This window comes from Magnolia sinica, chromosome 3 (genome assembly GCF_029962835.1).
Source record: "Magnolia sinica isolate HGM2019 chromosome 3, MsV1, whole genome shotgun sequence".
In the NCBI taxonomy this organism is placed as follows: domain Eukaryota; kingdom Viridiplantae; phylum Streptophyta; class Magnoliopsida; order Magnoliales; family Magnoliaceae; genus Magnolia; species Magnolia sinica.
In genome coordinates, this window is record NC_080575.1 from 46,510,370 (window position 1) to 46,521,615 (window position 11,246).

Below are 11,246 nucleotides of genomic sequence, written 5' to 3' on the forward strand. Positions count from 1 at the left end.
TTTGGTGACGAAGGTGGAAGGGGTTACTATTATGAACAAGGTTACTCAGTTTATACACCACAAAGGCATTCATCATACAAAGGATATTAAATGAATAAATGGTTTAGTGGTTTGTATGTGAAACTCCATCTGAGATTCTGAACATACTTTTGATTTTTGACAATGTTTATTTATTTTGTTCGTTTTTTCTTTTACAAATTACTCTTGAGTCTTTGAAAATATTTATTCTAAACAACTCAACTCAAGTAGGAAAAAAATGACAGGGAAAAAAAGCTCAACTCAACCTGACTCGGTCCTTGTGACCAGGTCGGACTCAGTCTAGGTGAATCCAGGCCAGACCTGGACTCAGATCAGGTCAGGCATGCTGGACTCGATAACAAGTCGGGTCGAGTCCGGGTCGGGTCGACTCAGCCCTAACTCAGTCCGACTCAACTCGATGCCCAGATTTAGCTCTAGGTAAATGTTTACCGTTTCAACCACATGGTTACCTTCGTCTTTCTTGTTACTCTGATGCCAATTGTGTTGGTAGTTTACTTGATAGACAGTCTACATCAGGGTATTGTACATTTCTGGGTGGCAATGTTGTCACCTGGAAGAGTAAGAAGCAGTTTGTCATGGCACGATCTTCTGTTGAAGCTGAATATAGGGCAATGGCCCATGCAACACATGAACTAGTTTGGCTTCGCACCCTTCTAAGGAACTTGGCTATAATTCTTTAGGTCCCATTCCCTTGCATTGTGATAACCAAGTTGTCATTCACATTACTAGCAATCCGGTGTTTCATGAGCGCACGAAGCACATTGAGATTGATTATTATTTAATTCAGGAAAAGTTGCTAACAAGGAGATTGTAACCTTTTTTGTTCACTCTGGCAAGCAGTTAGCCGATGTTCTCACTAAAATCTCTCAGTCGAGATGCTCTTCATCATATCACTAGCAAGTTAGGCATGATCAACATCTATGCTCCAACTTAAGGGGGAGTATAGAGAGTGAGTATTTTGTATTTATGTATTTTTTTTTTTGGCGTGTGCTTGTCCACAATGTTATGTTCTAGTGAGGAGTATGCATTTATGCTCTAACATTATAAAAAAAGTGAGTGTTAAAACATTTTTCTTCAAAACTCTCTCTCTCTCTCTCTCTCTCTCTCTCTCTCTCTCTCTCTCTCCCCTAAAATCATCCAACTCAACTATAGGAGTAGGAAGGGAGGGATAGGAGATTTGGGCCACAACAGTAGCAAGCATGCGGGTACCGAATCTACCTACAAATCCGAGGATGTATAAGTGGGGGAAATGCGGAAGAAATTGAAGCAAATGTTTAGTGAAGGGGATTTGAGGAAGGTGGGGAAGTTCATTGCAAAGTTTTTTATTTATGATCACATTCTTGCGAATGCAGTAGTGAGCCCACACTTCAAGAATATAATCGGCGAAGTGCTGTGCGGGAATGAGGGTGTGTTGCCACCCATGCCACGTGAGATAAGTGGCAAATATTTGATGAAGAGTGAGCCAACACACGTCATTATGTAGATGGATTTCGTCAATCATGGGAGATGTACACCTGCATTGTGATGTGTGACAGCCGGACCGAACCGACGAGGATGTCGGTCATAAATTTTATGATCTACTATTGACAAAGGATGGTGTTCTTAAATTTTAAATTCTATAGATGCCAGTAATAAAACAAAACAAAACAAACAAACAAACAAAAAAAAAAAAAAAAACTCACATTACATCTATGGGCTGATGCGTGATGTCATAAAAGACGTCGTGAGGAAGAAGATCGTACAGTTCGTATTGGACCCCCTGCACAGCCCATTGCATAGATCTAATGTTTGAGGCGAAAGGGGATAGGCCTTCAGTGAAGACTGTTATTATTGATGCATGCTTGATCATAAATTTAATCTACAACTACACCTAGTTATTATCTGAGATGCGTGAGAGGTGTGGTAAGGATATAGTGCAGCCCAAGGAGTCGCAATTAGCCACAAATTACATCGCCGTAAATAGCCTCCTAAAACACGAGAAGGGGTTGCAAGAGCTTTTCAACTCTAGGGAGTACGCAAATTGAAATAAGAGTAAAAAGGGAGTAGGTTGGAGAATTGAGGAGCTTATAGTGAGCATCACATTCTAGGAATGCATGTGCGGTGTAGTGGGTATTTTAGAGCCCACATAAGTGTTGAGGATGTTGGATAATGAGACATATTCGTCGATGGAATCCTTATATGCATCCATATAGTTAACAAAAGAACTCATCCAAGCTAAAGCCCCCAAAGCATATAAATGGATGCATGTAATAATCGATGACCATTGGGAAATGACCCTTTCGCAACTTCATCTGTCCGGTAAGTACTTATCCCAATTATTTTTAGTTTTTTATATGCTTCAATACTTTATTATTTCTTTGAATAACATGTATGGATCTTTTATTGTACTGATATGTGAATATTTACACCGTGTTGAGTTTCAATATACTTCTTAAATCCCAAGTACCTACAGTCGTAGACTGTATGAAGACAATAGCTTGAAGAGGGTTGTGCATGAGGTATATGAGAAACTATCTCCCTACAGTCCAAGGAAAGGCCACTTTGGTAATGAGGTAAACATGTTCCGCACTTACCTTTTCTCTAACTTCATCAAAACCTCCAAACTCGCACTTACTGCTAAATGACATCAACAAATTGTTCAATTCCGCGATGTTGTTGGAATGTTTGTGTGTGAAGCCATGCGAAAGACGAGGAACTAGATGATGGCATGTGAGTTGTTGCATTAGTTACCTCTTAGAACTTAATAGTCATCATATCTTAGTAGTAAATGTGAAACAAAGGAAAAAACAATCTATTTCACAGACGAATGGTTGGCCATGTATAAGAGTGATTGCAAAACTTTGTAGCAACTGGTTGTCTGTATGCTCGCATGGACAATGTCCTCCTCACCCTATGAAAGAAATTGGAACACCTTCTTTCTCATTCACACGAACAAGAGCAACAAATTGGATTATAAGAGGCTTCTAAAGCTAGTGTATTGCCACTACAACATGAAGCTACAAGAGAGGTTGTTATGCGCGAAAGGAAGAAGATAAGAACAGGACATGTTAGACTTGATAACGATCGGTCAGCATACATATGCTGAGAGGATACAGAGGACCCACTTTACGAGTGGATTAAGTCAAATGACTCGCACACTTTAGATGGACAGCCGGAGCTGCATGTCGCGAAGCAGGCAGCATCACATGGGATTGATGTTGATGATCATGTATAGCATGTCAAATCTCCTCCAAAAGCTTTTGACCCATTGATAAGAACTCCAAAGGGCAGCCCGCGGCAATCACTATCACGTGCCACGTGATGACAAGACCTGATCCGACACTCAAGAGTGAGATGGAGAGCAATGCAGGTGATGGATCTAGTGATGATAATGACAATGATATGGTGATGGTGATGGTGATGATGACAATGGCAACGATAGTGAAGATGGTGATGTGACAACAAAAATGGTGGCGACAACAACAAAACTCATTCTAGGAGTCAATCTCAAAGGCCTCTTAGCCCGTTCACTGGGGAGAGGGAATTTGATCATGCCAACTAGGACACTGACCATGGCTCTCGCCTAGAAGAACATCAGCCCTACCTTATCATTAATAAAGCATACAAGCATAAGAAGTTATTGAAGAAGCAGACCCAGAAGCTAATAGATTTCAAGGAGTTATTGAGGCATCAATGAGAAGTGGGGTGGCCCTAGTTCTCGATCATATACGAGAGGGGGTAGCTCGAGTTCTATGCCACAGTATGGTATAGATCACAGACACAATAAGGTAGCTTGAGTTCTATGCCACAGTATGAATATGGATACAAACCTGTTGGATATGCGACGAGCAACTCTAGTAGTTACTGCACATCGTTGTTCTACTAGGGTTAGGAGTTCACTTCCGCATATGGCCGGTGATATTTGTCAAATCACCACTTTCTCTAAAAGCTCGAGCCATTAGAGTATGGTGTATCAATGTATATCAAGGGACTTTAACACTCCCCCGCACGTGCAGGGTGGAACTCCGCACGGGAGCATACTAGGCAAGGGTGGAGGGACACTCACAACTCACACCATAAACAGCTCCCCGTGGGAGAATATATTAGGGAGGCATATTTGATGTTCCGAGGATTTGAACACAAGACCTTCTACTCTGATACCATGTCAAATCACCACTTTCTCTGAAAGCTCGAGCCATTAGAGGATGGCATATCAATGTATATCAAGGGACTTTAACAATATCCGCAATCTAGAAATGGGCAGTAGTATAGATATTTAGGAGCTACATATGTGCTCACCCTAAATCCATATCAACAACAAACTGTGACAATTATGCAGTACCCACGGATGGGCAGACTAGTTCGGTTCGAAGAAGATAAGTACTAGCATTATGTCAGAGAGTATCTTCACTGGTACCATCCTACTAGCTATGACCTAGGCACAATAATATCGATTTGTGAAGCAGGAGTCCTATTCCCAACCCCATTGAGATAGAGATGATATTTTAAGCCACCGCGCAGCTCTATGTGGGTCTGAGCCATAGCCACACACATCATTCACAGGTATACTTCTTTTTTTACTTTTGAATGTATTGCTAGTGTTTCCATAAATGACTTCTTACATTTTGAATTAAATGAATTGACTTTGAATATGGTTGCATCAGCTTAGTCAAACAACGCTAGCATAGGACCCTATACAAAGGAAACCTATAATGTGCACTCGTTTTTTATGATGTTATGATTTAAAAGTGCGTATTAATGTCTTTTTTAACAATCCTTGAAGTTTCATTGATAAATTTGACCAATTTCCCAATGTTTCCCAAAAACATCGATAAATTATGTGACACAAGCAATATATCCCATGTGATAACCGATACGTATCAGTACCCCAAGGGTGCGATACACAACACGATAACGATATGAAAAACATTGGTTCAAAGTAACAGAGACCAAGTAGTTCATGCCCCCCACTAATCATTGCCCCTGTCTTGAGGTCCTGAAAAACAATGTGAGAGATAAAAGGTGATTGAGCAGTTCAATGTTTTGGTTAACTGGCCAGCAAACAGGAGACTAAGAGGAAATTTTTAGTACATAAAGCACAGAGGGCAGCACTATATCCATACTAAGTGAAACAGTTCCTTCACCAAGAGGCAAGAACAGGAGATAAAGATCCATCAACAAGAGAGACAGGTGGGAAGGTAATTGAGGTGTTAACAGAAGAAAGCAGAGACTTATTACCTGTCATTTGGTTGGTGGCCCCAAAGTCCATCACCTAAGCTGATAAACCAGAGGATGCATCTAGCACATTACTTGAGTTGGCTAGAAGGGTTGAGGAGGAAAGAAAAGAGTCTGTTATGTGTTCCTACTCAGAAGTCACATGAGATTGAACCGAGAGATCACCACAGAATATGGTTGTGTTCTCAACCTTGAATCAATGAGCACGTTGAAGTAAGAAGAACAAAGTAGCAATTATGCAATCAGCAAATGAAACTGTCCAGCATAGGTTCAGCATCCTATCTCTGACCAATATGTTAACAGATCAGCCAACAATGATACACTAACATTCATCAAAATAAGCCACAACACATAGCGTAAATCGATGAGCAACAACAAGGCACGACGCTGATTGAAGAGAACTACAGCACACGGCGTGATGCCACGAGTGGTATCCAAATGGCTACAATTAGCAGATCTAAATAGTAGCATATCAAAAACAGCAATGGTGACACAACTACCACATGAACACCAAACCTTGTGTCGTCAACAGCCCCAGCCAATGGTGAAAAATTCCAACAATCACACCTTCATCAATCACAGCCAGCAATATGGTGGCCTCATGCTGATTAAAGTGGCCCCACTCTGGATCTAAAAGTACGCACAGTGCCAATGCCAATCTAAGTGGGCCTCAGCACACAACACAGCAAAAACGGCAGCAGATTTAAACGGCAAAAAAATATGGAGGCAAAGGTCCACAGAGGGGTGATCAGAAATATGCTGACCACGCAACGATTTGCAAGAAAAACACAGCAGAAAACGTCATAACAACGATCCAAGCCACAGATCATTTGTCCACCATTGGAGGGCCTGGAAAGACAGTCCAGCACCACATTCATGATAGTCATGATGGGCCAACCCAGCGACAAATAGCAGGGCTCACTGGCCAGCAACACACTTCTCAAGCAGCACATGAAGATGAGCAGCATGTCTGTGATCAGCAACTCTTGGGCAGTCGATCAAACAGATCCAACGGTGGGCAGGGATTTGAACTGACGTGGGCCCAACACAGATCAGGATCACAACTCGATCTCTTCACGTACCCCACGCATGACGTAGGTGACGTTAGAGGTCAATTTTGTTGGAGATCATGCTGCAGATCACACAGCTGTTAGATTGCAGATGCTGCTGGAAATCACAGACACTGCAACATGCGTCGCACGAACAATGTTGGTCCACACTCTGATCACAGACGCTGGTCACAGCCAGCCACAAATGGACCCCACTGATCCAAAACAGAGAGATCCCAACTGGAGCTCAAACCATCCAATCAACGGATTGAAACCAACTGGTTCAGAGAAGAAACAAGATGAGTTGAATGACATGAAATCGAAGTATTACTTGACTGGTCTAGTGCATTACTTGATTGGTGGGCCACTTTCCAAGTATCAAACGACTTTTGAATGACATGAAATCATCTAAAAGCCCTACTAAGATAGCTTTCAAACAAGCGCAAGATACACGATTCAATATCATTTGAACGAATTATCACTTATTTTATGGTAGGCATGCATGATTGAGGGATATTTTGGTTTTTTTATGTTCTCAATGGAAATAGATGATTAGGAGCAGTGGATTGTTAGGATTATATTATGAATAATTATGAAATTCTGATAATTAAGAAAACTCTTTAATGAATAATCACGCTAGTCACTCGAATAAAAGAAGTTATTTTCTTTGGTCAAAGCATGTATTGCTTCCCTTGTGGCATGTGTTACCTGTAGTTGGAGAGAGCGGGGAAATACTGTGATTATTGCATCCCATTTCAACCAAAAACAATCACACAACAACCCATCCTTAAACATACATGTTTCAGAGGTGACTCAGTTCCTTCTCCACAGAAACAAAATTGACATGGCTTCAACATAATACATTCTAACACTCAGAACCAAGAGTCTGAAACTAAAGCTTTAGCATAAATAGTCAAAATTGCAAACCTTATGCCCTTCATTGTAAATTAGCAACATGATCATAACAAAATTCGTATGGCACTACCCTTAAGAAGCAAATTTTGGCCAGCAAAAGCAGTGTAAAGTTGTAGGAAGATGCATTTTGGAGAGGTACCTGTGCAATTGAAGCAGAACCAACAGGAATAATGTCAAATCTTTCAAAAATTTCACCAATATTTCGACCCAGATCCTTCTCTAGTTCAAGCTGTATCACTTCAAAAGGAGTTGCAGGGGCTCTATCACACAATGTAACAAGCCTTCTCACCCATGCAGCTGGAGCCAAATCAGGCTTCCCTAGTATCTGAGCAGCCTGATTCAAATGCCAAAATCATTCCAAATAAATAGAAGGAAGAACAATAAAAGAAAGAAATCCCTCATTCTGATAAAATCAAAACCAATCTCATCCTAAACCATCAAATCTTGGGAAAAAAACAAGAAACCATTATCTTAGAAAGAAAGGGGGAAAAAAAATATATTTCTTTTTCATGATTACGGTCTGTCTTTCGGTGGTTAGTTGACACTAATCAAAACAACCATGTCAGATATGCCATTGTACTTCGTGTCCCGATTCAAGTGCCCCAAAGTCATCTCACACAAGTTGGAAAGACCGAGGCATGACTTTTCATGGAGGGGTATGGAAGATAACAAGAAACTTCACCGACTGAGGTGGGAAGAGGTGTGCAAACCATATGATGATGGGGACGGGGGAACAAGCATTAGGGGTTTGGAGATGATGAACTACATCTTGAGGGAAAATGACTGGAGATTTGCGTTAGAAGAAGAATCTCTGTGGAGAAAAGTCAATGCAAGCGTGGATGCCAGGATGGAGGGTAGTCGGTTAAGAGTTCTTCACGATGTAGGGCAACATGCATCTAGAAGTTAGTTTCCCACTTGAAGAACAAGTTTAGCGAGGGGATTTGTTTTGCCATTGGAAATGGGGAGAAGATTCGGTTTTGAGCATGGTGTGCCGCACAAGCCGTTACGGGGCCGTAAAGGCCGTTACGTAAAGGTAACGGTGGCAACCGTTACACGTTACGGGGTTGTAACGGCCGTAACAACCGTTATGGGAAAAAATTACTTGTAATAACCGTTAACAGCACGTTACATCCCCTATAAAGGCCATAATAGTCACATAATGGTCTATTACGGGACATATATAGGTTTTTCATATTTTTTAATCAACATTACAGAGCAGATATAGGTTTTTCAAGGGTTTTTTCAATAAATAAAAAAATAAAAAAGAGAGACTGTAACGGCCGTTATGCCCCGTATCGTAAAGGTAGCGGTGGTGGCCGTTACAGCCACCGTTACCATTATGGAACACCTTGGTTTTGAGAGGATGTGTGGATAAGGAATAAGTCACTCTAGGTAGTGTTTCTGCATTTGGCGAAATTGTCGTTTGAAAGAAATATTCCGTTCTCCCAATGTTTTTTTCACTAGTGGAGTTGTCACCCGGTCCCCTCTATGCCATAGGAAGATGCTCGATGAGGGAGTAGGGACTTCACAAAGCTACTGGGGCTTCTCCATAGTCGTCTTCTGATGTTGGAGGAACAAGAAATAATGGGGTCGAAGGTAGATAAGTTGGGGTGCTTCTCAGTTTGATCCTTATACAAGATGCTTCGGCCTTCGATGGTGGGAGAGAAGTGCAGCCATACATCCTATGTTTGGCCCTGTGGTGATTCCCAACGTTTGTGTGATGTGTATGGATGATGCAGAATCAGTTAACCACCTCTTCCTACACTACCCTTTTGCTCAGGAAGTGTGGAGGAGCTTCCTTAGCCTATTTAGCGTTCCCTGGGTGTTGTCAGGATCAATTGGGGACCTCTTTTTAGCATGGCATGGTGTCGGGCTGGAGAAGGAAAGAAGAGTGTGTTAGAGATTGGCCTTACTAGCAAGCCTTTTGGGCTTTGGAGAGAGGGAGGAAGAAATGCTAGATTTGAGGTTTCTACCAACGCAAAGCTTTCGGAATGCGACTAGCTCAGCAATTGAGGTTTTTACCAATGCAAAGCTTTATTGTACTGAAATGGGCATGATGCAACCAAATGGCCACACATGCCAATTGATCAAGATTTGAAGAAAATGCCCGCATCTCACGCGAGCACGCTCCACACGTGTGCACAAGAAAATACCCGCTTTCCTTTTTTAGCTCATCTCTACTTTCCTTTTCTTTCAAATCTCTATAGTAGGAAATTCTCTCCTTTTTTTTCATATCTTTATATTAGGCAGGGAAATAATTTTAGATATTTCTTATCAAGTATTTTCTTATTTTTGGCATTTTCTTAATTAGAATGCTTTGTTATTTAGGTGCTTTCTTATTTTCGTAGATTTTTAGATTTTATAGCTTTTATTACAAATTATAAGGTTTGATTATAAATGGAGCCTATGGCCCATGGAATAAGACAACCTGATTAAAATTCTCTTTATGAAATTTTCTTATTTTCTCCACGGTGGCTGTTAAAGGAAGGGAGAGTGGTCTCTAGTTCTAGACTAGAGGACTGTTGAGCTTGCTCACAGTCTTGCATTTGTGATCTTTAGCATTCGGCTAGAGGATTGTTGGGTCTTTTCCCACAATCTCTTTATTTTCTTATTGATTTATTTTCTTTTCCTTTCGGGTTTGCATTAGGGCGTCTTTAGGCGACAGAGGCTTGTAATTTTTCTTTTCTCCTCAGTATGTAAAAATTCTAGAAGTCTTCGGAATGCGACTAGCTCAGCGATTGAGGTTTTCACCAATGCAAAGCTTTATTGTAATGAAATGGGCGTCTCCAGGCGACAGAGGCTTGTAATTTTTCTTTTCTCCTCAGTATGTAAATTTTTTCCCTTGTTCGTAGCTGGTGTGCCATCTCGGCACTTTCTCTTAATAAAATTCAGTTGCCTTAAAAAATAAATAAATAAATAAGACCGGAAAGATGAAAACCAAGGGAAGAAAAGCATTTTGGTTTACTAGACAAAAGAACCCATGTTTTAAACACAGCAGGAAATCCATTTTATTGTCATAATGATTTTGGATCACATAATAACCGACTGTTGAATGGAAGCCACTGCAGTGCCGTGAAAAAAGGAAAAATAAAAAATAAAAAATTGGAATTCATCTTCCTAAACATCAAAATCTCATTTTTTTTTTAAAAAAAAAAAACCCTAAAAAAACAAGTTAAAGAAATTCAATACCCACACAAAATTTTAAAAATAATAATAATGACACCCTGAATAGAAGAAGTGGGTGCTTTCATTCCAAAACACAAATCACAGAGAAAAAGACCATTCAAATAGCAACGCAAACAAAACCAGCACCCTAAACTGCATTCTTTCCCCCAAACCTTCAAAGCAAAGAACATAGAGAAACAAAAGCCAGCATCCAAAAGAAAAAGCTATTACAATACCTTGAGAAAGAACCCACCAAGTTCAGAACACATGGAATATATCTTCTCAGCCGCTAATTCATGCTGTTTCTCCCACATTTCTTCCTGCTTTTCACCTCCTTTCACGAATTTAACTCGAACCTGACATATCTAACACAACCCAAAAAAATTCACAGCTTTCCCCAATTTATATATATATATATATATAGAGAGAGAGAGAGAGAGAGAGAGAGGGAGAGAGAGAGAGAGAGAGAGAGAGAGAGAGAGAGGAGGTAGCTACCTTGTAGCCAGCGTATATATCAGTTGCTCTAAGCCAAAACTGGCAAGACCGTTGCCAAGGCCTGAAGGTGGTCGAGAGCTTCTCATTCAAGTCTTGGAATTGGAATTGAAAGAATGGCATTTTCTCCGATGTTTGAATGTCGAATGGCATTCAAATCTCTTCTGTTTTTTTTTTGTTTTCTTTTTACTTTTGCAATGGATATTCACATCTTCCGCTGTTTTGAGGATTGTATAATATGTGGAATAGAGGGAGAGGGGGAGGAACTACCAGAGCCAGTCGCGCAGTTTGATTCCTTTTCTGCAATCGCTGGGTGGTACCCACATGATCGGATCCGTCAAGCTGTTGGAACTATCGTCGAATGGCCAACAG

General features: G+C 40.7%; 1 protein-coding gene across 1 annotated transcript in view; it reads right to left on the reverse strand.

The window, feature by feature from the left end:
* The window catches only part of LOC131239891 (uncharacterized), an 86,662-nt gene extending 75,416 nt beyond the window's left edge, over positions 1 to 11,246 (reverse strand). Inside the window, exons 1-3 of the mRNA XM_058237800.1 lie at positions 10,878 to 11,246; positions 10,619 to 10,747; positions 7,357 to 7,551 (exon numbers count right to left, since the gene is read on the reverse strand). Coding sequence (XP_058093783.1) covers positions 7,357 to 7,551; positions 10,619 to 10,747; positions 10,878 to 11,027 — 474 coding nt within the window. The 5' untranslated portion in view covers positions 11,028 to 11,246. The remainder of the gene's footprint in view (positions 1 to 7,356; positions 7,552 to 10,618; positions 10,748 to 10,877) is intronic.